Genomic DNA, 26,643 nt, shown 5'->3' with positions numbered 1-26,643 from the left:
GCATGGCTAGTTTGTAATGGGGGGAGGCAGGTCACAGGGAAGAAAGATTGGGGGACACCGTGTAAAGCTCTCCTGTCCCTTCTTTCATTGTGACGAGAAGGTAAAATGGAAAAACAGCTCATCTAGACCATGAAAGAAGAGAGGAAGTCCGCAGAAAACAAAAATACAAAGGTATGCTATGTGTTCCAAGTTTTGGATTACTAGTTTTCCAATCGCAGGGTAGAAATGTCTAACCAAATCCCAAGAAAATTCTAGACTCTGGACCCAGTAGCTGGGACTGCCCTCCAGAGTAATGACTTAAGAAATCAGGAGAACCACCTTCCCAAAGCCAAAGTCACGGGAGTCCCTTCTGCTTCCCAAACAAGCCTGAGTAGCGGTAGAGGCAGGGACAGAGTGGCCCGCTGGTGTGCTAGCCACAGTAACCATCTGCACACGGATGTTCAGCTTCTGAAAGCTACTGGTGCTTGCACCCGGAGTATGACGAGCGGCCAGATAGCAGCAGAAGTGAATGAGCTCCTGCCTATAGGGCTCATTCTGACTGTCTCGATAAATTCATTTGTCCTGGAGGTCTTCTGTGTGCTGCTGTGGAATGGTATTTGGGGCAAGTTCTAGATCCATTCTAACTTTAAAGGATTTAAGGATTTTTCAGGACTATCCATCAATTCTAAAACTAGAGAAGGTAAATTTAAAAATGACTATATCATATGTATCAAATCTGAACAGTACATTTTCCATTTACCTTAAGGTCTCTGTGAATTAGCTCTTTGCTGTGTATATACTTTACACCTTCTGCTATTTGTTCATATAATTCCAGAGACAAAGGTTTGTCTGGTTTCTTGCCTCTTCTGTCGTCAATCCATGCCTCCAATGTCCCCTTATCACAGAATTCCATTTGGATGAGAAGGCACTTAATCTTTGGTCTGGATATAAAATTCACAGTACATTACAAGTAGCAATAAAAATAAATTCATAAAAAATAAACTTTCTTTTTAAAATTGTACTTTATCTCCTTAAGAATCCCCAAATATGTCTCAAAACAGAAATCTAAATATAACAAACTTGATCAAAATATAATAAGTCATCTTTTAATTTAAATCATAAGTTCCCAAATGTCCAGAGCTTTATTTGTGAACTATACAGTATGAGTCTGACCATTCTTTAATGGTGAAGGATCCTGGATCACCTCTGCTAATAGGAATAAGAACATTAACACGATGGAATTAAAGAAAACCAAAGTTCATCACTACATAAAAGAATTCTGGAACATTTTAATTTACCATCAACCTACTGAGTTCTGTTTTGTGGAAGGCCTAGAACAGGCACCTAGAGATGAAAAAAATGAGTTAGATGCCATCCTTGCCGTCATGCGGATTACGGTTTAATGAGAGAAATACATGCAAAACAAATGAAAACAGCGTAAGGAAAGGTTCTCAAAGAGTAGTGCCAATAAATTCCTATGACATACCCATGAGGACTGATTCTGCTAACCATGCTTTTATGTTGCTTTCTCAACTAGCTTGGCCTCAGTATTAACTTATATTCTTTGAACTTATGTTGGCTAGAAAATAGGAAGAGAAAGCCAAGAATTTGCTAAAAGCTGAAGAAGTCCTGTCTGTATGCTGATGGTCAGTAACTCCTGAAACTAATGATAAAGCTCTCAATTACCTCTCCACCATGGGGTGGGGCTGGGGCTGGAGTCAGGAGTCAATAAATGAACAGGACCTCAATGTCCTCGGGATTTCTGTGAGGACAGTCCCCAAGAAACACTGGCTGGCTTTCAGAGGGACATGCCAGGTTTTTAGAACCTTCCAGTCCTTTGTCAAGGGCTTGAGACAAAACATGAGTGATACCCAGTGGGATACCCCCATCACAGCTCATAGTCTTACAATTATTTTCCCTGCCCACCATTCCACCATAAGTGGTCTGACTGTATTCAACAGAGACTCGTTGGGGCGCCTAGCTGGCTCAGTCGGTAGAGCATGTGACTCCTGATCTCAGGGTTGTGAGTTCAAGCCCCTCATTGGGCATGGAGCCTACTTGAAATAAAAAAAAATTTAAAATTTTAAAAAGATAGAGACTCTCTACCCCCTTGACTGCACCCCACCAACCAGGGCCTCTGAGAAGGACAGGAAAGTGCTAGAAGCTGAGGACGGGCTTCCAGCTGTAGCATCTACAACACACTGAAACCTTCACGAAGCTGCATTTACAGCCTGGCGTGAGGTTGGGGCACGTGAGCAAGGCTACACATTGAGGTTCTGAAAATAGCTGAGGACAGTTAAAAAAAAAAAATTTAAGCAAGTCGGGAGCAAGGAATAGGAGCCACGAAAAGATTGCTTGTATTTCCTTATCTGGTGAATAGAGACATAACAGCGTCCAAAACAGCATTTGTGGTTGTGATATTACTAATTAATGGCCTTAACTGGCGGCCCACACTTCGTAAATAAGAGTTTCCTCCATCCTATTAGAGCTACGAGAATTCTTTGCAGTTACCTTGAAGGATTTACGCTGTCCTCAGGATGGTAATCTTCCCCAGCCCAGCAATTACAGTACTGAACAATATTTGGGTGATGAAGCTCTGCCAAAGCTTTTACTTCACGCTCTACCTTTCTCCTTTAAAGAAACGGAAGAGAAAGAGTCATGATACATCCCTGTAAAAACTACAAGTCCAGTAACAGAAGACAGCTATGTGTGCTTCCTTATTCAACGGTCGCCCTGGTACCCACACCTTGAGTGTTTAAAATGGAAGCCAGGAGGGGCACGTGCGTGGCTCAGTGGGTTGGGCCTCTCTGCCTTTGGCTCAGGTAGTGATCCCAGCGTCCTGGGATCGAGCCCTGCTTGGGGCTCTCTGCTCAGCGGGGAACCTGCTTTCCCTCCTCTCTCTCTCTGCCTGCCTTTCTGCCTACTTGAGATCTCTGTCTGTCAAATAAATAAATAAAATCTTTAAAAAAATAAAAATAAATGGAAGCCAGGAGCCCTCTAAAGGAAAGACTGAACACACAGAAAATACACAGCTGTTCTCACTCTCAACATAATAGAAGAAGCGGTGACTTCATTAATTCCAAGTATCAGATAATTTAAAAGTCATTCATGGTGGTCTCCGAAATGCCAGTCATGCAAATCTTGGTAACTAATTCACACATCATATTTTGTTTAGACTTGTGTTAAAATCACTTTGGATTTCACAAGCCAACCCGGTTTGGGCTGCAAGGGTAATCCAGGCAACTTGAAGAACGCAAATCAGAATTTTCAGTGTGTAGCAAAAATAGACAAAGGAGATCTCCTATGCCGAGAAAGTGAGACTGCACTGTACGTGTGGGAGATTTACATGGATATGGGATCAAGAGCAAAATTCTGCACTGCACGGAATTAATAAATTTGAGATTTCAAGGGTGAGAGAGGGTAAGCAAACATTTTATAATCCCATTTTTTTCTTGAAAAGTTCTATACCTACATGACACAAAATTTATAAGAATAAAGGAAGAAAAAGTACTCATACATAAACAGTCCTAATACAATCAGTGATTATTTTGGTTTGTTTCTTACCATCTTTCTTCAAACACATTTTTTGGGTGATAACTTAATGACTTTTTTATTAACATAAAATGTATTATTTGCCCCAGGGATACGGGACTATGAATCATCAGGCTTACACATTTCATAGCACTCACCATAGCACATACTCTCCCCCATATCCATAACCCAGCCACCCTCTCCCTACCTCCCCCACCCCGCAGGAACCCTCAGTTCGTTTTGTGAGATTAAGAGTCTCTTATGGTTTGTCTCCCTCCCGATCCCTTCTTGTTTCATTTTTTTCCGTCCCTACCCCCATAACCCCTCACCCAGTCTCTCATATTCCTCATATCAGAGGGATCATTTCATACACATTTTTATATACTTATAATTATAGTATATAATTTTTATCCTAAAAATTTTTATCCTGAAGATAACAGGTTATCTTTTTCTTGTTACACTATGTAATCTATACATATCATGTAAAACTTTCTCACGTAAGATTTCAAAAGTACAAAAAATTAGAACAAATAGTATCATGAACTTCTACCTAGCCATCACCCAGATGAAACAGCTATTAACTCCTGGCCAATCTTGTTTCATCTATGCTCTTACTCACTTCCTCATCTCCCCTGGATTATTCTGAAGCAAATCCCAGCATCATACCATTTCACATGTAAATATTTTCAGTATACAAGCCTCACTTTTTTTTTTTAAGATTTTATTTATTTATTTCACAGAGAGAAAGAGATCACAAGTAGGCAGAGAGGCAGGCAGAGATGGGGGGTGGGGGAAGCAGGCTCCCCGCCAAGCAAAGAGCCCAATGCGGGGCTTGATCCCAGGACCCTGAGATCATGACCTGAGCCGGAGGCAGAGGCTTAACCCACTGAGCCACCCGGGTGCCCCAAGCCTCACTTTTTTTTATTGCAAAACAGCCATTGAGCAGGGGAGAGAACAGAACATACTTAATCACTTCTTCATTGTTGGACATTTGATTTGTTCGAATGTTTCACTGTTATAAATGACACTGTGATTTACATCTTCTTGTACAATTTTTTCCATCATTTGGATAATATCCTTAGAATAGATTCCCACACAGGAAACCCATGTGTCAGGGTGAATAAATATTCCAAGTATATTCATAACTCTGCTGTACTAATTTATGAAGCCACTAAAAATGTCCAAGATACTGTATCCTTACCATCGTTAAATATTACCATTAAAAAAAAACGCTACTGAATGTAAGGAATAACACTTCATTCCTGTCAAGCAAAACAATGTGGAAAGAGGGGCACCTGGGTGGCTCAGTCAGCTAAGCTGACTTTAGTTTTAGCTCAGGTTATGGGATCGAGCCCTGTGTCAGACTCCATGCTCAGCATGAAGTCTGCTTGAGATTCTCTGTCCCTCTCCCTCTCTGCCCCCAACCCCCCACCCATGTGCACGCTCTCTCTCTTGCTCTCTCCCTCTCTCTAAAATAAATAAATAAATCCTTAAAAAACACACACACACACCCCCCAACGTGGAAAGAAAAAGTCTTGTTTTGATGCCAGGTGGATATGGAGGGATTTCAACTGCAAGGCATTGTCCCTGGCACAGGAAGTAGGTTTGTTTGGCTGAGATGAGGAGTGGCTAGGACTCCATGCCTGCTTCTCCTTTGCTCACATCATTTTCCTTAGCCCATGTCCCCTTCCCATCCCTGGCCAAGCTTTCTGATGACTCTTTTCTTATAAAAGATTTTATTTGTGTATTTGTGAAAGAGGGAGAGGGAGAGAGAGAGTGAGAGAGAGAGAGAGAGAGAGCATGAGAGAGAGAGAGGGACAAGCAGACTCCTCGCTGAGCAGGGAGCCCAATGCAGGGCTCGATCCCAGGACTCTGAGATTATGACCTGAGCCGAAGGCAGATGCTTAACCCATTGAGCCACCCAGGCACCCCCAAGCTTTCTGATGACTTCTGACTAAAAATGCATAACAGATCCCGTGTGGGGATGGCCCAGACGAACACATCCAACTCACAGGACAGTGACAGATAATAATACCTGTTCTTTTTCAGCCACTACATTTTGACATGGCATATAATGCAATAATAGACAAATGGGACGGTTACCAACTAGCTTGTACCTCTGACAAATCAGTTCGCCTCTTTGGGTCTCAGTCTCCTAATTCGTAAAGTAAGGAGAGGAGACCAGAAAATCTCAAAGGTCACCGTTTACTAGATGATTCCATAACTTTAGTTTTCATCAAGACAGAACTGAAAGAATGAACAATGGTCTACTCATTTTTTTTTTCACTGAAATAACCACAGTAAAATGGGGTTATGTTAGAGGAAGCCAAGCTCCTGATGAGAGAGTGACGCTTTTAAGGAAGACTAGGAAAAAAGTAAATAATCTGCTAACGAAGATGAGAGACATTAAAAAAAGAATTGTGCAGGTTCATAAACCTTCTCATTCGAAGAAACAAACACATACTTACTCCTTATCATATTTAACACGTTTAATAACATAAATCTTCCCAACAATTTTGTGCTTTGCTTTGAAAACCTGACCAAATCCGCCTGAGCCAATCGGTGTTATTTCTGTAAAATCATTAGCAAACCTGAAAAGAGAAACGTCACTGTTATTCTTTGTTCTGTGGTTGCGGGCCCCCTCCCCACCCCCGCCCCACCCTTCCCTTCCCCTTAAGGTCACCGGCAGGACGGATGGTGTAACAAACATGGCGCTCCCTTCTAAATAAGAAGAGTGAAACTCTTCAATCACCAAATCTTAGTTTCCCCTGCTCCTGCTCCCAACATAACAAATCACGTGGTCATGCTGGTTCCCCAGCTACCACCAAGCTATCATAAGAGAAATGAGCATGGTCTCTGAGCCTACCTACGTTTGTAACTACCTGGTCTTCCCCCTCTCTCTCCTGCCCCACATTCCATCATTAAGCCCTGGCAGCTCTACTCCCCAAACACATCACAGGTGTGTGCCCACTTTTCCTTATCTCCAACATCTTCACACCAGTTCAAGATCCCGTCAGGCTCCTGCAGATCCGTGCTGGCTCGGACACTCCACTCCCTCTCCTTGCTTTACTCCAATCCATGAGCCACACAGCAAGCAGGGTGAGAAACTCTGAGCATGTCTTTCTGTTTTTGCTTAAACTCTCTAACAGCTTCCTTTTGCTCTCAGCAAACCCCAGGAAGTCCTTAGACGGCCTACGAGGGGTCTCGTGCTTCCCTCCCCAGCTTGTCCGGTGGCACGGCGCCCTTGCTCACCGCACTCCAAGCACACAGCCTCCGCCCCTTGAACACTCACACAGCTCTCCTTACCTTCACTTTTCCGCATGTTCTGCTTTTGTGAAGCCACAGACCCCATTTCCCTGTGCTTAACTCATCCTCCGGGCGCCCCCACGTGGGTGACCCCACAGAAAGCCTTTGCCTCACCCCTCACACTAAACCCAAGGGTCCTATTTCCGTTTTGTACCGTGTCATTGCTTTCCCTTCACACCTCTGACCAGAGATTATAATTACAGATTTTTCACGTACTTATCATCCCCACAAAACTCTGTGAGGGCGGAAGCTGTTTCTATTTGTTCCCGCTCTAGATCCAACGCCCAGCACAGTGCCAGGTACATATGAGGTCAGTGTCCTCCTGTTGCAAATAGGCTTCATGTTTGTTTTTGATATTTTGTTCAAACCCAAACACATAATCTATCACAAGAGGAAACTCTTTTCAACATGAAATCTGGAATGGAGCTGGAAAATGGAAAGCAGATTCGAGTGGATCTACTTCTATTCCTTTGGGGGTCTTTTGGAAAAAAAAATCACTGGCTTAAAGAAATATTTATCTTCAATATTAAAAACTTCCATGGATGTCAGAGAAACTCACATAAGTATCACACAGATCTACATTTACCACATTCCACTTGGACTCATCTAAACATTATTTCTCCAAGAGACAATGATCCTTTTGGGGTCTGACTGCACTAAAAAAAACAAACTGTTCAGAGAGAAATAGAATTAATCTGGCTGATGTACAACAGTCCCTTCAGAAGATCTGTCAAATGAGCAAACATACCCTTAAACAGATCTTTTTTACAGGTTTCCCGCTTACCTTTCTTCCACAGTGTGCTTGTTTTCTTTGCTCACAGGAGAGTTAAAGGTAGGTGCCAAAGTTCTAAAATTTAAGAGAAGAATATAAAACTCAAATAAAATAGAACTTTATGTCACGCACTTAGTTTTTTTATATTCTGAGTCCACTATTAGAATTACAGGGTAGAACGTGTTAACCTTTCTTTTATAAAACAGTATACTTGGGGCACCTGGGTGGCTCAGTGGGTTAAAGCCTCTGCCTTCGGCTCAGGTCATGGTCCCAGGGTCCTGGGACCGAGGGCAGCATCGGGCTCTCTGCTCAGCAGGGGGCCTGCTTCCTCCTCTCTCTGCCTGCCTCTCTGCCTGTTTGTGATCTCTGTCTGTCAAATAAATAAATAAAATCTTAAAAGAAAAACAAAACAAAACAAAAAAACAGTATACTGACAGTTCTCCTCTGTCCACTAATAATTTTTCATTCATTTCCTGATTCCTTTTTTTTTTTTCCTTACCACAGTCAATGTTGGTGATCTACCAGCTTCTCCTTTCTCCCCTACAGACTCAAAACCAAAGAAAACAGATCTAGCTCCTGGTCTTTGTACTTTATTCCTGGCGGGTGGTGAGCCATGTGCTCTGGGAAGTGCAAACCCCAGTGAAAACTAAACATATTCAAATTGCTATCTTCCCCCTAAGCCCTCAAGTCTTGAACTTCCTTAACCCCGTCAGTGCCCATGATTCCCATCTGTGTCTCATCCACAAGGACCCATCTTCAAATCCTTTCTCTTTTATCTCTTCTTCACCCCGTTATTGCAACTCTATGCCCTCAAATCCTGTCCACTCTTCCCGTACAGTCGGTCTTGCAAATTCTCCTCACCCCTCATCACCGCCATGATAACCAAGATGCCAGATCATCCTCCACACACCTCTCCTGCCTCCACCCAAACACCCACATCAGGAATCATCGTTCCCTGACACATCTCCTCTGGTTCAGAATATACTGGTGGCCCATTATGGCCCCTATTGCCGTCCCATCCTCACGGATGACTCAGAGTTATATCCTTGTTTTCTCTTCTGTTCGAGAAACCAATCCATTGTTATTAACATAACCTTTGATCTTTTCCTTTTCTTACCCAAGTCATTATACCATTCCCACCCCCCCACCTGCCTGTCTGCAAAATAATGCAGTTCTCTGGAAAGTGCCACTCCAGGGTCACTTCTGTCAGCCCCGTTCAAAATACTGCCCTTAACCAATGTCTCTAGTGATACCCCCACAGGCCCTTTCCTCTACAGTGCAGTGTGTACATAAATTTGAAGACTTCTCTACATATGTAAAATCACTTGTTTATAGTTTTCAAGCTTTTTTGGGATCCTTAACCATGCTTTCTACTTCCGAAATTCCACTCAAAGAAGGGTATATAGTACTCTACAAATACTGAAGACCTAGTAAATAAAATTAACAACCTAAGTCTGAAACAAAACTTCATTTCCAAATATGAGCACTGCATCACGATACTCACCTTTTCACCTTCTTTTCACTACTTCTGACGTTGCTCTGGAACAAAAGAAAATGAAAAACGGTTTTAGATGATTAAATCAGTTATCTTGCTTTATCCTCCTGTGCTTCTAGATGGTTCCGTGATATTTCTGGCTAATTGGATGAACAAGTCTCATCAACTTAGGTATTCTCATCAAGCCCTGCTTCTCAGTTTACTTGGCTGGATCAAAGTTCTCACTGTTATAGCAACTAGACAGATAAGGCAGTGGGGGAGGGGGACAAAAAGGCAATCAGGGTAAGTTCAGCAGAAGCACTGACTCCCCCAGGACATACCACAGCCCCCCTGGTGACTTACCCACCCACCCCCCCCCCCCCGCCCTGGCCAGTGGGTGTCAATAAGAAGGTATGCATCACAGTCCTCCACAGTGCTAAAGACTCAAATGGAGCTCAGGGATCCAGTCTAAAATAATTTCCCAAGTGTTTCTTATCTGGTCATCAGTTAACAATGGCAATGCTAGGGGCGCCTCAGTGGCTCAGTCATTAAACGCCTGCCTTCAGCTCAGGTCATGATCCCAGGGTCCTGGGATGGAGCCCCACATCAGACTCCCTGATCAGTGGGACGCCTGCTTCTCCCTCTCCCACTCTCCCTGCTTGTGTTCCCTCTCTCGCTGTCTTTCTCTCTGCCAAACAAATAAATAAAATCTTTTTTAAAAAATGGCAATGCTTGGGGCGCCTGTGTGGCTCAGTGGGTTAAAGCCTCTGCCTTCGGCTCCGGTCATGATCTAAGGGTCCTGGAATCGAGCCCCGCATCGGGCTCTCCGCTCAGCGGGGAGCCTGCTTCCTTCTCCTCTCTCTGCCTGCCTCTCTGCCTACTTGTGATCTCTGTCTGTCAAATAAATAAATAAATCTTTAAAAAAAATGGCAATGCTTAAAAAAAGAAGAAAAAGAAAAAATGGCAATGCTCATAATTTCATTTTAGCACAAATTAATAATTTTAATATTTAGCAAAAAAAGAGGAATCTTCACTCTATCTCAAAAGTTACTTTCACATAGCTATTCCTTATTCATATTCACTCTTATTCTGGTAGGTTTTATAGTATTACCAATTTGAATATGTTGACACGGAACAGGGGGAGCATCAAACTCTGAGTTTATGAGCTTAGAACAATTCCCACTGTGTGATGACCACAGTATATTAATGTAGCCATGCTGTTAATGGACAATGTTTCTTAAGTCTCTTCCTGTTACAAATGAGGTTGCAAGAAATATGTTTCTTTGTACATAGGTAGGAGTGCTTCTCTAGGAGACATCCCAAGAATGGAACTGCTCGAAGGCATGGCATCCACACCCTCCACTTTGCTCCATATGGCCAAACTGTTCCCCCCAATGGTTGTACCAACCTATACTTCCATCCACAGCACATGGTTGTTAAAATCGGGACTTAGTTTCACCAGACTCAAATTTTGCCACGGTGATGGGTTTAAAGAGGTACCTAACTGTTGTTTTGATCTGCATTTTCCCCATTACCATGCAGTAGAGCATCTTTTCATATTTTTGTTGCCTATCTGGGTATCTCTTCTCTGAATTGCTCTGTTCAGATCCTTCTCCACATTTTTCTGAGCTGCCCTTCTTTTTCTTATTGATTTGTTTCAAGTTCGTTATAAATATGGTACTTGTGCAACACAAACCATCACCACAAAAATTATCTGGTTTTTAAGTTTAGTTCTGATTTTTTTTAAAAGATTTTATTTATTTGTTTGATAGAGATCACAAGCAGGCGGAGAGGCAGGCAGAGACAGAGAGAGAGGAGGAGGAAGCAGGCTCCCTGCTGAACAGAGAGCCTGATGCGGGGCTTGATCCTAGGACCCTGGGATCATGACCTGAACCGAAGGCAGAGGCTTTAACCCACTGAGCCACCCAGGTGCCCCTGATTCTTTTTAAAACAGGACTAAATATTAATGGACATTATGAAGTACTGTCCAATTGGCAGAAGATAAGCAAGATCACAGGAATATATGGAAACATGACAGTGAGTAGGGAGAGGAAGATGCAAGCGAACAGTGGAAGAATTTTGCATGTGAGGAACAGGGGTTAATAAAGAAAGAAGAGGGACATCTGGGTGGCTCAGTCAGTTAAGCCGCTGCCTTCGGTTCAGGTCATGATCCCAGGGCCCTCGGATCGAGTCCATCATCGGGTGCCTCTGCCTGCCGCTCTGCCTGCTTGTGTGCTCATGTGCTCTCTCTCCCTCTCCCTCTTTCTCTCTGACAAATAAATAAATAAATAAATAAAATCTTAAAAAAAAAAAAAAGGGAGAAAGCCAAAATGCTGCCACGTATTAATAGGAAATAAGAGTGTATGAGATAAAAGTGGAAAAATTATGGTTGAGGACTGGAGGCAATTTTTAAATGAGGAAACACAATGGAGAAAAAGATTATCAGGAAGTTAGAGGCTAATACTGTACCAGAGGAGATGAAGAATTGTTGACACTGTTGCTGTTACAATTTCTTTCTGGTGCATTTGGTGAGGAATCATTTTCAAGTGGTGATTTAGAAGCACTAGAAGAAAAGGGGATCATTATTAGTTGGTCAATTCTGCCTATCTTTTGTTGATCAGAATTTTTTTTCCTCTAAATTCTCCTTAAACATTAAGCATTTTCATAAAAATGTGCCCTCTCAGGCAGCAATCTAAATTTGTTAAATATCACCGCTGTTTGTCCACACTTACGATATGCTTTCCACCGAAGTGCTGTTTCTGGAGTCACTAGACAAAGTAGTCCAAGAATCACTGGATGCCGCTGAGTCCTCTTTCTGAAAGAAAGAGTACCCCTTAGGAGTTTTAAAAGCAATTACATAACTTCTCCACACGTTTCAGTCTCTGTGTGCTAACTACCAGATTTATTTATGGATGCTTGATCTAGATTTAAAAAATGACCCTGGGGGCCCCTGGGTGGCTCAGTGGGTTAAGCATCTGCCTTCGGCTCAGGTCCTGATCTCAGGGTCCTGGGATCGAGTCCCACATCAGGCTCCCTGCTCAGGGTGAGAGTCTGCTTCTCCCTTTCCCCCTCTTTCTGCCCTCCCCCCACCCTGCCCAAACTCTCTCTCTCACTCACTCTCACTCTCTCAAATAAATAAAACCTTCAAAAAACCCAAAGCACCCAACAACCCCGAGTTGCCAACAGAACTTTGCTCTCTGGGGTCTCATGGCCCCATGGCTCGTGGCTCATTGATGAAACACAGAATGGAGCAATCCTTTTTCTCTGTGATTGGCTATCTTGGCATCATCTAAATGCAGTCTTACATCAAATCAACTTCAAAAAGAATCTTAAAATTTATAAGTTAAATCCAACGGCAGTACATACCATGAAGGTCTTCTCTGACTCTATCTGCTCGTATGCAAATTTCGCGGCCATCTGTTTTGCCTCCTGCTTAGTAGAACCTCCACCAACAGCATATTCTTTCTGTCCAATCTTGCATCTATAATAAAATCTAGGAGAAACGATAAAGAATATTCACCTAAATACAAAAACAAAACAAAACAGAACAAAAAAAACCCAGTAAATCTAACTCAGGATTTGGAAACAAACACAGATAAACAAAAGACCTTAAAATCACCCTAACTTAATGGGTAGGTTTACAGTTTGTATCTTGTAGCATACAAATTTTTGATAAGACGGCTGGCCGATTTGCTAGAATAACCAGGACTGTTTGATGTCTCAGCTTGCATTTTTCAGGCAACTTCTCTTTGTTGCTTCACCGAAAGATGTGGGGAAAAAGGAACTTCATGGGGATTTAAAAAAATTCCTCAAAGGTCAAAAGATACAGAGGTAGAGAAGGAAGATCTGGGGAATTTTTCAGAGACGCTCAAATGGAAAGAAAAAGCCTACGTTGGGAAAGTAGGACTTCTACAGGAGAAACAGGTTACGGTGTTTTGTAGGGAATGGGCAAATCAGAGATTTGGTTCTAACTTCAGGATTTTCTGCTCCCTGTTCATGTGTCCCCAGACCTAAGGAAATCCCCATAGTGCAAGAGCTCCATGAAGTCCATGCCCTCCTCATATGAGATGTAAGAACATTTGTGGTGAGGCAAGGATCCAGTTATAAAAGAACTCTATTTAAGGTGGAAAAGCAATGGACCTGGTAAACATCAGGGAGTTACTATATATTACTTCAAAATTATTCCAGTATTATTGGCCATGGAGGCAAATACACCCAACCAGGGTGAGTCTTCCCTGCTGGACCCTGAAGGTAGAACTAGATTGAGTGACTGGGTGGTGTGTAAGGCTCCCATTCTCCCAGGCACCCTTAAGTAGATGTCTTCTCTCTTTTAGGTAACTCATATTAGAGTGTTTAATCCCAAGGAAACAAACAGGTGAGCTCTGAAACAATAAAACAGCCTCCTACTTTATTGAGATCCACTCACACAATTCACTTTGGACTCTTTCATGCCAAAGGATACTCTTCTGTTTTCCTCTTCCTGGTTCTGGCCTAAAAGCCATCGGAGTTTTAAAAGTCCATAACTTCTCAGAGTCAATTCAGGGGACGGTATCCTGAAGTGGTTATTTGGACTATTTGCCGTTTAGATTTTTTTGGTTGTAGCCAAGAAGCAATTTCCTTCAGGCTCATTTGTTTTCTGCTTTTACCGGTTCCTATCCATTCTTCATCCTCACTTCCAAAGTCTTGGCAATTCTGAAGCTCTCCTCCGTCCCACCCTTCATATTCCTTAAATCTGGGTCTCCTCACAGCCTATGGCTAAAACCCATTTCTTTTAAGACGTGATATTTGTCTAGAGAGTGACACCATTTAACTGAATTTGAAGGACAAACACCTAGACAAATGGTTCTCTAATCTGATGATGGTGAAAAAGAGTCATTTTACCTACACGTGTGGTTCAGTCTTTGTCACACAGCCACTCCCACTGTGACCTGTGGGAGGGAAACATCTCCACACACCCCTCCCCCAGCAGGGCACCCCCTTCTCTCTTAGGTCTCCTGCAGACTAAACCATCCAGATATACCTCAGAAATAAAGGATTCCCCAGATTTGATCCTTAATGTATATGGGTCCCATCTTCAGCAATTAAATATTTTAATTATGAAAATGATCAATTGTGTGTAAGTCATATAAGACCTTCCATGCAAAAGGCCCCCAAAAGAAGGACAAATATTTCTGGAAAATTAGACATGAAAACAAGCCCATTCTATTGCTTAGATACAATGAGACAGAAGGAAAAGATGAACTACATCTCACCTTTCTGGCCCAGATTCGTTCGATTCACATTGTTCATAATTTACAGATAGCTTTTCCTTCTGGGCAAGCCTATTCAAACGGCCTATGAAATTCTCAATGGATCCTATTCCTAGTCCTTCTGAAGTATCTGTTGTTGTCAGTGATAAAGAACTAACTGCCTACAAAGGAAAAAAAAATCTTGTTTAATACAGATGAAAACAAAGATTTAACCATTTTATTTCCTCTAATAAAATTACTATGAATAATTTGAAAGACAGCTTAGATTTTATGTATTGCCCTAGTCCACTATCTTCTTGAGTAAAAGTCTATGTCTTTTTCTACCAGAAAAAATCCACAAGAAGAAAAGAAAACAATAGGAAAGGAACCATCCTTTTATAGTTTCCTACAGAAAAACAAAGTAATCAACTTCCTCATTTATCCATGCAAAATACTGTAACACTGTCTACCTCATTTTAGGCTTTGTAAATCTCAAAAAACAAGATAGCCAATATACAAGTAAAGCTGTATCCTGGATCACACCTTATTGGGAAGAGGAATATAACAGCACCGTTCATTCCATTCTTATCTATACCTTTTTCCTAATCTGACAAAACCCAGTCCAAAGTTTTTCTACTTTACTAATCTTGTCAAAGAACTAACTTTTGGCTTTATGGACCTTCTTTATTATTTCTTGGTTTTCTTTTACATTAACGTTTGGCCTTGTTGTTATTTTCTTTCTTCTGCTTTTTTTTGCGGGGGCGGGGGTGGGGGGGAGGCATTCTATTGTTCTTTTCCTAACTTCTTGATTTGATTTTTCTGGCTCATTAACATTTCATGAGTTTGTAATTTTGCCAGATTTACTTTTCCCAGTTTTGTTACAAGGGTGACATCCTTGAGGAAGATTTTTCAGGGAAGTATCTTAAAAGTCAACGTTTTCAAGGTTTTCAAGATCTGAGAAAAGATCTTCTTTGGTCCCACATGTAAATGACTGCTTGTCTCATTTTACTGCCAGTTCTTTGTTATCCCGTGGTTTGAAACAATGCTGTGGACAGCATGGTATTTTTTTTCATTTTTACATTTTAAATAAGTTCCTTTTACTGCCTCAATGTTTATAGGATTTTTTCATCATCCCTAGAGTTCAGGACTTTGCCAATGATTGACATTCTGGGCGGCTCTGTATTTTTCTGTATTTGTTGAGTTATTTTTATCTGCATCGAGGTCTTCCTTTATTTCAGAAACACTTTCCACTGGACTCTCTTCAGACAGCTTGCTCTGTACTCTTTACTCTGGTCTGAGCCTCTGGGAAACCAATTCCACGAATGCTGGATCTCCATTACCTGTCCTGCTCATCTGTCATCCTCCCCACAGTCCTTCCATCTCTTTGTCCTTTGTCCTTCCTCCCCACTGTCCTTCCATTCCTCAGTGGGGGGAGGGGCTCCTGCCAGCTCATTTCTCGCTTTTGCCTTTCCCACTCACTCAACTTCAGAGGCGGTGGCTACTGCTGGCACTCTAAATAGATACCAGCAGGCTTTGCCCACTACTTCCTAGATGAACCTCTCACTCAGGGCTCTACAGAAATGGAGATGGTGGAAAAAGACAACTTCTGAATGGAAGAGAACCTATGAATGGCTTTACTCTGTCTGTGGGTGTTTTCTCCAGAGTAAAGTTTAAAAGGGCGTTTACTCACCTTGCTTTCTTCGTTAAGTTTTTCAATAGCTAATTTGGCTGCAGCATTTTTGGCCTCCTTCTTTGATTTGCCTTCAGCTTCTGAATATTTTCTCTCATTTATGATAACTTGAAATGTAAACCTGATTACAAAGACAATATTCACAAAATGTTATAAAATGCATGCATTGTCTAAGGACAAGTGTTTCAATCACACTGCCTCCTGTGACCTTGAAGGTTTTAACCGGTTCAATATAGAATTTAAGCAGTGACACACAAACAGCAGAATAGCACATCATCTTTGCTGTAGAGCTAAATTATTGACTCCAAAATTGTGTCAGAGTTGCCATTCTTCCAGCTCATATTTTATAGAGATATACCTTTTTAAAAAGCAATTTGGGGTGCCTGGCTGGCTCACTCAGTAGAGCATGCAATTCTGGATCTCGGAGTTTAAGTGCAAGCCCCACATTGGGTGGAGATAATACTATAAAAAAATCTTTTAAAAAATAGCAATTTACTTTAAGTTATGTGCAGGTCCTTTCTTAGACAGTTCATAATACTTAAGTACCAAGTTGTGCTTCTGACAGTATGTATTAAGTTCTTCTATAGAAAAACTTGGTGGACGTTCATTGGCCATTTCTTCTAGTAACCTAGAACAGAAGAGATGTTTGAAAAAAGTGACACAGAACATATTTAACCTGATTTTCCCAATCCAATGCAGGAGACAAAACAGGATAAGAAGAATCTTCTTTCTAAGGCTCATCTCAGCCCCACATAAATCCAGAGAAGACTTTCTTACAAAATCTTTTTCTCTCATTATTTGCACACCAAGTGAATTTCTCCAAAACTTTCTACTTTTAAAACTTAACTGGCCAAAAAAGGAAAGGGGTCTTTCTCTTCTACTTTGCTCTCTGCTTCCAGTGAGGGTCAGACACAGGTTTGTCCACCTGCTTGAGCTACACGAGTAGGATCAGAATTCTTCGTGCTAAGAAGAAAAAGGTCGGAGTACATATGTAAGGTGAAGTTTATGAAATCATTAAAGATTTCACTATACAGAAACAGAGTCTCCTATGAAATCCCAAAAATCTTCCCTTTAAAATCTGTCAATTGTAGGTAAATTTACCTGGGTAAATTATGACTCTAGTTTATGGGTCTCATTAGACCAAGAGGGTAGCAATGATTTAAGTCATAATGAAAATCTAAAAAAAAATAGAATCTAAATATAGAAGCCAAAACCATGAAACTCTTAGAAGAAAACATAAGGGTAAATCTTCAGAATCTTGGATTTGGCAGTGGAATCTTTGCAATGACAGCAAAAGCACAAGCAGCAAAAGAAAACAGAGAGTTTGGGCTTTACTGAAAGTAAAAGCAGGGATGCCTGAGTGGCTCAGGTGGTTAAGTGTCTGCCTTCAGCTCAGGTCATGATCCCAGGGTCCTGGATCTCTGTTCTCTATCTCTCTCAAAAAAAAAAAATTAAATAAATAAATAAATAAATAAATAAGTAGAATTTTTTCAAAAAAATAAAAACATTTGTGTCACATAGGACACTATGAAGAAAATGAAAATCTAAAGAAAGGGATATCTATAATTCATGTATCTGATAAGAGTCCAGTATCCAGAATATATAAAGAACTTTTATAATTCAACAACAAAAAGACAATCCAAGTAAAAAACTGGCAAAGGACCTGAACAGATATTTCTCCTAAGTAGTCTAGTGCCCCAGGGCCCTGTTCTTAGATCTCCTCTCTGCTCTACTAACACAAACTCCTCTGGTGATCGCCTAGACTTAGGGCTTTAAATTCCACCTACACAATGATGGTTATCAAAAGAACACCTCTACCCCTGACTACTTCTTAACTCTAACTGCTTCCATCCAGTAGGCTGCCTCCTTGAAATGCTCTTGACTATACCCCATGCACTGCCTTCCTCTGGTCAATTCCTATTTCCTATAGATTTCAGCTCAGATGTCACTTCCCAGACACCCTGGAAGAGGTTGTGGTCCCGTGCTCCACACAGCTCTTGCCCCCTTTCCTGCAATTGCTTATATAACTGACTGTCTTCCAAAAGAGATCATGAGCTATAACAGGGACGGGGCCAGGCTGTTAGAATAGGGACTCCATAATCAATGAATGAATATCTACAGACCTTCCCCACCTGCATGACTTGTCACATATTTGTCTCTTTGCTTTTGAATGCAGTATCTGCACCCTCAGTCCACCAGGCAACTCGCACTCATCTGTGAGGCTCCCACATTTTCTTTGATGTTGGGGGGCAGCCAGTCCTCCTCCAAGGGCCCGCCACTCCACCTTGCCCAGCTCCCATAACAGCCCAGGCAGTGAGCAATTTGGGAAGCAGGCTCTATGTCTTACTCCTTTTGTATCACCAATACCCAGTGGCAAGCAGTAAATGCTGAACACTTAGATGGTGTATAGGAAAATGAAAGAATGACTCATTAAAATTAAATATTCTACTCGAAACCCCCTCGTCTTCTCCCTTTTCTTCATCTGCTGTTTTCTGTGCATCCTTTCTTCATTTATCCAATGGATGGTTAGCAAGTGCCAGGCATTATTGTGACAATGAGTATCCAGATGTGGACAAGACAAATTCACACCTGACCTGCATTCCACTGAGGGAAGACAGAAAATGACCATGCACAGAAACAGATAACAGGAGTGGACATATGATGACCGATGGCCAGAAGTGTTATAATGAAATTAAATAAGGGTGTGGCATAGGAGGGTGAGTTGGTAGGCAGGGACAGAGATAAGGGGGAGGTGGGCTTAAACACAGTGTTCACAAAAGGACCTTTATTAGGAGGCAATCTTAAATGAAGACTGAATGATGAGAAAGTCCATTATATCAAGATATGGGGGAAGAGTATCTCAGGAAGTAGCATGGCCTGTGAAGGGATAACAAAAAGAAGGGGACTGCTGCCCAGTGAATGAGGGGGAAAGAGTAGGAAATAAGTCAGAGGCGTCAGTGCCATGCACACAGACCTTGTAGGTCATGGTCAGAACCAATGGATGGTATTCCAATTGCAACAGGAAGTTACTGGACTTTTTCTAAGTAGAGGGGGGATGTGAGTGGATTTATGTTTTAAGTGATGACTCTGACACTATGTAAAAAATAGGGTCTGGGGGCAGGGACAGGTGTGGGTAGTGGAGCAGAACATGAGCAGAAGCAAGGAGACCCAGCAGAGGCTGCTGCTGTGGTTTGGGTGAAGCAATGATGACGGCTGGAAGCACGTGCTGGGAGTATCTAGAGTCTGTGCAAAGGCAAAGACGTCACGTTACTACTCAGTGTCGTGGAGATAGTCAAACTAGAGGTCACACTGATCTGGGCTAGACCCTCTCTGAACCTTTCCTTTGTGACCTGAAGACAGGAATAAAAACAGCAGATTCAGAGGTTGTTGTGGGGGAGAAATCAGACAAAAAACATCCAGCAGAGTCCTCCCCTCAATAAATGGTGCTCCTGGTCTGCAATTCTGAAATCCAAAAAGCACTAAAAATGGAGATGCATTTTTCTTTCGTTTTGTTTTTGATAGGTTTGTAGCCCCCTGTCTTGACCTGAGCTGACATGAGCTACTTATAGTTTTCATGATACTTTGTTATTCACTTATACGTTTCACTACGTAAATTGTTTTATTCTAGAGGGCTGCCCCCCAATTCTCCTGAGAACATTCTGTAATAGACAGGATTTATGCTGGCTTACTTTGCTAAAATCCAAAACTCTCTGAATACCAGAACATGCCTGGCCCAAGGGTCATTGATAAGGATCTTTAGCTGTACCATTATTCTTAGGAACCAGTGTCATTTACTTTGGTCACAACCATGAGACCATACATCAGGCTGGGAGGGGATCACAGATATCAGAAGAGCAGTCACGGAAGAACCCTTAGCAACTATATCCTGAAGTTCTATCATCCACTCTAAGCCCCCGGCACTTTTAATGTTAAGTAACTACCAATCATCAGAAGGACAAGCCAGTTCAAATTTAAGTAAAATATATGTGCAAACTAAGAAAGTGCTGAATTAACATGTTGGAAAAAATACTTCCAAGTCTGGGGAAAAAAAAAAAAACCACATCAGGCTTCTTTTCAACTACTGTCAATAAATCTTGTTTTGATTCTCTGTTCTCATTTTCCTAAAGGAAATTTCCAGCAAAAATCACTAACGGGTGTTATGTATCCACCTTCTTCATCTTACTTTGTGGCCTCTGTCCCTTCTGGCCAACTACCAGCTCCCTGAGGACCCCGCCCCTTCCAGGTCTTGCATAGTGCTTGGCCTACAACATGCATTCAACTAGTATCTGATTGTTCAATGAATGAATTACAGGTCCAGAGTGATGGATCTTCAGGTTCAATTAAACAAAGTGAAGAAGAGCATAATCTGCCCCAAATTCTAAGCTCTTGACAGCAGAGTTTACCTTTTAGCTCTCCTTTGGGAGCTGTTTCAAGTGCTAAAGAAATCACAGTCAACAGGAAGTCTCACTATTCTCTAATTCAAAAGGGAATTTAGAAATTGCCATTCATTAAACAGATATTTAATGAGAGCCTATTACTACTAGGGGTTGGGGTGGTACCGGTACACAAAACCCTGCTCTTGTAAACTTATAGAGGAGGAACACAGACAAATCCATAAAACAATGTCACTGGCTGATAACTACTGTGCTGGAAACTGAAGCAGAGAAAGGGTGAACAAGCAGGGAAGGGCGGGGTTTCTTTTACACAGCTGGTTGTTCAGAGAAGGCGGCTCTGATTAGATGCCACTGCCAGAAGTACAGGGTAAAGCAAAAGAATGACCCATGCAGGCATCTGCGGGGGAAGAAAGAGCTTTCCAGGAAGGGGAAACAGGCACGCAAAGGCCCAGAGGCAGGCATGTACTTCCCTGTATCCCAAAACAACAACGAGGCCTGTCTGGTCACAGTGGAGAGAGCAAGGAGCCTCGTCTGCGTCATGTACTGATTTTTTTAAAGATTAATTTATTTATTTGAGAGACAGCACGCGCATGAGCTGGGGGGAGGGGCAGAGGGAGAGAATCTCAAGCAGGCTCCTGGCCCTACTTGGTGGGGGGCGGGGAGGCTCCAGATGGCTGGAGGCTGTGCTCCATCTCACGTCTCCCAGATCATGACCTGAGCAGAAACCAAGAATCCGTGGCTTAACGGAGCCACCCTGGCACCCCCACTGACGGAATTCTGGTGAGATGATGAGCTACTAGGATGATCTGAGCAGAGTGTCCTGTTCGGACTTAAAGGACCCCCTCAGCTGTAGCGCTGAGAAAAGATATGGGGGGACAGGGTGGTACGGGTTAGGGCGGGGGTAAGGGATGGGATGGGGTGGGCTAAGGCAGGGCAATTGGGAAACAACCGCAACTGTGTAGGCAGGAGATTTTTAGCCAGGGCCTATTTAGTCAATCTATGGGAAATCCAGGCCTCCATATTTCCCTTCTGTCACATTTCCCAACTTACCTGTTTTCCGCTGGATTCCCCGCCACCTCGCCACCCCGCCACTCCAGCTGGGGAAATTCGTTACTTGCTCTTACAGAAATTCCTCGCGGGGGGTGAAATGGCTTTCAGACCCCAGGGCGCTGCGCGATCGTTTCCCGGGCTCTGGCAAGGGCCCCGCACCTCGGCTGCGGGCCTCGGACAGCGCTCCCGCGCGGCCGGGCCACGGGTCGGGGGCCTCTCACCAGCGTCCACGTCCCCGGCCGGGACTCGCCCTTGGCCGCGCCCGCGCGGTCTCCCCTCCCCGAACCCCCCGCGCTCCCCGCACGCCCAGATCCCCACTCACCCGCACCGCCGCCGCCGCCGCCGAGCGCCTGCGGGGTCCGGACCGCTCACTCTCGCTTTCGTTTTCCCCGCGGGCTCCGCCTTCCGCCGCGGCCGCCCGGCCCCCTCCCGCTCCCGGATCGCGCGAAACTGGAACCGCGCGAAACTGGAACCGCGCGAAATTGGAACCGCGCTCGGAGTTCGCGCCGGGCGCGCTGGCACCCACGTGTTGCCCGGTGGCCGCCAGGCGCGCAAGGACCTTCCTACCCTCCCACCCGGGCTCCCGCGTCTGTTTCTGCCCCGCCCCCGTGTGCGAGATCCCTCAGCGGGGAGGAACCGAGCACACCCAGGGCCCCCAGCGCCCGCGGTCGGCCAAGGTGGATATTATCCGCTCCATTTCACGATCAAAGAAACTGAGTAAATTAACTCGCCCACAGTCCTGCTGCTCGTAAGTGGCAAAGCCAGGATTCAACTCAAGGTCAGGCCTGTAAAACACCAAAGTATGTCCCCTTTTCACCCTGCTACCTCCTCACTTTTACAAGGCTGCGGGGTGAAGAGCCCTGGGGACATAGCCCTCCTTAGGTCAGTTTCCACCCATCCATCCATTCATTCAACAGGTACTTGCCAGCGCCGTTCTAAGCACCAGCCACCTGCTCCCTGTGGGACCGCGTGGAGTTTTCCTACCAAACCCCCACTAAGTAGTCCTCGATTTGTAAGAAACAGACACGGTGATTGAGGAGTGCTGAGGACTTACAGCAACACTGACAAGTAGGTGCCATTGCTATACCTATTTAACAGATGAGAAAAGTGAGGCCTGAGGCACAGAGACGTTAACACAGTCAGGAAGCAGGAGAACTAGGATTAGAACCAGAAGTCTGTACCCTCAGCATCTTAGCTAGAGTGAGGGAGTGCAGTGGTGCCAAGGTGGACCTCGGATACACATTTAGTATTTGGCTTCGCCTCTAGGAGTCCCTCCCCACTTCTCGCCTGTATCCCCCGGAATTTCAGGCTATCAATGGCTAAACACTATATTTTCTTTCTTTTTTTTTTTTAAGATTTTATTTATTTATTTGACAGAGATCACAAGCAGGCGGAGAGGCAGGCAGAGAGAAAGGAAGGGAAGCAGGCTCGCCGCCCAGCAGGGAGCCGGATGCGATGCGATGCGGGGCTCCATCCCAGGACCCTGGAATCACGACCTGAGCGGAAGGCAGAGGCTTTAACCCACTGAGCCACCGAGGCGCCCCAACACTATATTTTCTTTCTAGCTCATGTCCTGGGCATGATTTAAATTCCACAAATGTGAAGTACTGGTGGAAGGTTTGTAAGGATGACAGGGGGCAGAGCCATCTTTCTGGGGGAATTTCCAGATGACAAAAACTCCAACAATGGCAGGAATCTGCACGAGACCATTTGCCAGTCTTGTGGGTGTGTGGTGGCTGTGGCAGCAGCAAGGGCAGTATCAGCGACAAGTTGCCCTTTAAAGAAAGGAAAAGACAAGCTCTGTCAACCCACATCACTGAGCTCGAGGAAGGTTCCCTGTGACCAGGTGACTGAGAAACGAAAGTTGCATGCAGCACAGTACACTGGCATTCATCAGAAGTGGACTGATGTACTACAACAGCCCCTTTAGGTGGCCCTAAAGGATAGCGGGAGAAAGGAAATCCTCCCCGTGGACAAAACCTTGAGTAGTATGTTTAGTTGTCATGTGGAAAGAGAGGAAGCTAGTGGCTTGGATAAAACCAGCATCTAGCAAGTTAGCCGGATAGTCAGAGATTTGGAAGGAACAACATCAGAGGATTGGTGATAAGGTGACCTGAGGAAAATGATGTGGGTAGACCAGTTGGACACAGAATAGGAGCCTATTGTGAATGTTCATTGAAGGCATCCACTTCTGAGGAGGCTTTTGAGAAGTAGCTGGGCAGGAAGACTTCTTTAGACATTGGTCAGTCTTTTCCCCAGCCACACCGGTGCTTGTTCAAGGAATGAGGAGACTGTGGCAGTAGGAACATATGATGTACATGAGTTCATCAACATGAAATTCTCATCAAGGCTGATCTGGCCGCTGAGCACCCAACATTCTCACATCAGGGACCAACTCTGGGCCCCAGTGGAGAAGACCATACACCAAGGGAGACCAGCCAGCCACTTTGTGGCAGACAGGTAATGCCAGGACCCTTCCATCAGGGAGTGGGCAGGGATTTGCCTTCTGGGGGGTAAACATTTAAATGCAGATACGGATTTGCTTTTCCTCCCAGCAGTGCTTTTGCCAGCATCAACATTGGTGGGCATTCTTAATACCTTGCTCACCATCATGGTATCCCTCACTAAGAGACCCATTTGACAGAGGAAAAAGTGACTGCCATAAGAATCAATGACTTTGTTATGAACCTCATTACCCCAAGCAACTGGCCATATTGGACAGTAGGGTAGAGTAATGAAGACTCAGCTACAACCCCAAGTAGGAGATAGCACTTAGCAAGCTGGTTGTGCTGCCTTTCATGGGTAGTGTATGTTCTAAACCAAATTGCTGTTTTTTTCATGGCCAGGACACATGAACTCAGGAAACAGTAAAAGTGAGAGGGTTGTGTCCCACAATTAAACCTAGTTCGGGACACCTGCGTGGCTCAACCGTTTAGACATCTGCCTTTGGCTCAGGTCATGATCTCAGGGTCCTGGGGTCAGCCAGCGTCAGGCTTCTTGCTCAGCGGGTAGTCTGCTTCTCCCTCTCCCTCTGCCCCTTCTCCCAGCTTGTGCACCCACATTCATGCCCCCTCTCTTTCAAATAAATAAATAAAATCTTTTAAAAAATAAAATAAAAAAATAAACCTCATTATGTACTTGCAAAATAGTGCTTCCTGTTCCTATGACATCAGGCTGTGTTTCCACTAGGGGACACACAATTCTTTGAATAGGAATTTGAAACTGCATCTGGATATTGCAAGGATCATGATATCATCAGGCCAGCAAGGAAATAAGGGGGTTACTGAACTGGCTGGGCGGAACGATAAGGGAACATAGTGATGCGGCCACACAACAGAGTCAGGGACAAGCATATCTTCAACCCAGGAGTTCCTCCAAAGTCGCTTCTAGTAATTCCCTGCTCAGTGTTACATGTTAATGGAAATCTATAGCTGTTCAACAAGGCAAGACTGTTCGGGGCTCAAATCCTTCAGGATTGAAGGTTTGTGTCACTGTGCTGGCTGGGAAGATTTCTGAGGGCAAAGAGAACAATGAATAAGGAAGTAATGAACACCAGCTACGGTCTCATTTTCTGTTGCAGAATGAAGGACCATAGAAGCTACATATTTTTCTTCCTTGCTTTGTTTTTGTAGGTATTAATGAACGTCTTTTAATTGCTTTATCCTTTCCTTTTATATGAGATTTGCTGCTGGTGGTTAACGTTATAAGATAGGCCTTAGGTTAGAGTGTCTTAAGGTGGAATTTGTGACTAAAAGAGAAGAGGAGGGGCGCCTGGGTGGCTCAGTGGGTTAAAACCTCTGCCTTCGGCTCGGGTCATGGTCTCGGAGTCCTGGGATCGAGCCCCGCATCGGGCTCTCTGCTCAGCGGGGAGCCTGCTTCCCCCTCTCTCTCTGCCTGTCTCTCTGCCTACTTGTGATCTCTGTCAAATAAATAAATAAAATCTTTAAAAAAAAAAAAAGAAGAGGAAGGAACGTCACATAGCAATGGTGTAAAGATTAGAGGGCAGGATAAGCATGTTTTCATTTGAAGGAAGGAATAGCAGTCTTCAGTGGGAACATAGTTCTGTTGTTTGCTTGAAAGTTTATTAGCCGAAGCAGTGGGCTGCACTAGATATTGTTAATTTTTATTTAGCTTCATTCTCACTCCCTTCTAATGTCTCCCTATCCCCTGGGTTATATATATAATGTATATATATAATGTATGGAAGGTTGAAAATCACATTTTCCAGATTTCTACGGAGTTAAGATTCTGGGCATAATTTGAGTTCTGCAGCGACTGATGAACTGTGGTGCAGGACTTGGAACATGGAAGGGAGGAAAAGGCCATCCTTCTGTGACAGAATGAGCTGACAAGGAAGCGTCTGTGCTCAGTGGTATGTACACGAGCTGGACTCCAGTTTCCCTTGTCAATTCTCCAAGGGTATGGGGCATCTGTGGTGACAGCAGTGGTGGCAGCAGCGGCAATGAGTCCTGAACTCTGGATGGCAGATACAGTAGAAGACTTCTGGTTTCCATTCTGCCATCCCTTCCAACACACACGCCTTTGTTTCCTACTACCTCCTTACGCTCGACATTCTTAGAGTATTCTGTGTTTCCAGTACTGCACAAGGAGAAACCTCCCTGGAGATGGAGCCTACACTGAGAGAGTAGAGTTGACAAGTGAAGATTAAAAATCAGGTCCTTGGCTGAGCTCTGGATCAAGCCTCACCTGATCCAGACACACCCCAGACCAATCCGCTGAAAGAAGGCCAGTGCAGTCAGTTAAGTGGCTGACTCTTGGTTTTGGCTTGGGTCATGCTCTCAGGTTTGAGGGATTGAGCCCTGTGTCAGGCTTTGTGCTAAGTGGGGAGTCTGTTTAAGATTCTGTCTCCTTCTCTGGCCCCTCCCTCTGTGTGCGCTTTCTCTCTCTCTCTCTTTTTAAAGATTTTATTTATTCATTTGACAGACAGAGATCACAAGTAGGCAGACAGGCAGGCAGAGAGAGAGGGGAAGCAGGCTCCCCGCTGAGCAGAGAGCCCGATGCAGGGCTCGATCCCAGGACCCTGGGATCATGACCTGAGCCGAAGGCAGAGGCTTTAACCCACTTAGCCACCCCGGCACCCCTACACTCTCTCTCTTAAATAAATAAATAAATCTTAAAAAAAAATAAATGAGGGGAGTCCCTGCTGAATCAGTTGGTTGCTTGTCTGACTTTTGGTTTCAGCTCAGGTCATGATCACA

The 26,643-nt window shown here is 43.8% G+C and overlaps 1 protein-coding gene across 1 annotated transcript in view; it reads right to left on the bottom strand.

Moving 5' to 3' along the window:
• Positions 1 to 22,032, bottom strand: part of EIF2AK2 (eukaryotic translation initiation factor 2 alpha kinase 2) — a 30,535-nt gene extending 8,503 nt beyond the window's left edge. Inside the window, exons 1-12 of the mRNA XM_080814862.1 lie at positions 21,747 to 22,032; positions 16,477 to 16,608; positions 15,981 to 16,101; positions 14,315 to 14,472; positions 12,429 to 12,555; positions 11,795 to 11,877; positions 11,532 to 11,625; positions 9,093 to 9,127; positions 7,601 to 7,663; positions 5,979 to 6,101; positions 2,491 to 2,610; positions 740 to 920 (exon numbers count right to left, since the gene is read on the bottom strand). Coding sequence (XP_080670988.1) covers positions 740 to 920; positions 2,491 to 2,610; positions 5,979 to 6,101; positions 7,601 to 7,663; positions 9,093 to 9,127; positions 11,532 to 11,625; positions 11,795 to 11,877; positions 12,429 to 12,555; positions 14,315 to 14,472; positions 15,981 to 16,101; positions 16,477 to 16,595 — 1,224 coding nt within the window. The 5' untranslated portion in view covers positions 16,596 to 16,608; positions 21,747 to 22,032. The remainder of the gene's footprint in view (positions 1 to 739; positions 921 to 2,490; positions 2,611 to 5,978; positions 6,102 to 7,600; positions 7,664 to 9,092; positions 9,128 to 11,531; positions 11,626 to 11,794; positions 11,878 to 12,428; positions 12,556 to 14,314; positions 14,473 to 15,980; positions 16,102 to 16,476; positions 16,609 to 21,746) is intronic.
• Between the last annotated feature and the right edge of the window lie 4,611 nt (positions 22,033 to 26,643).

The sequence above is a fragment of the Martes martes genome (genome assembly GCF_963455335.1).
Source record: "Martes martes genome assembly, chromosome: 9".
Lineage (NCBI taxonomy): Eukaryota > Metazoa > Chordata > Mammalia > Carnivora > Mustelidae > Martes > Martes martes.
The sequence above is the reverse complement of the archived record's forward strand: the minus strand, read 5'-3'. Positions and strand labels throughout refer to the sequence as shown.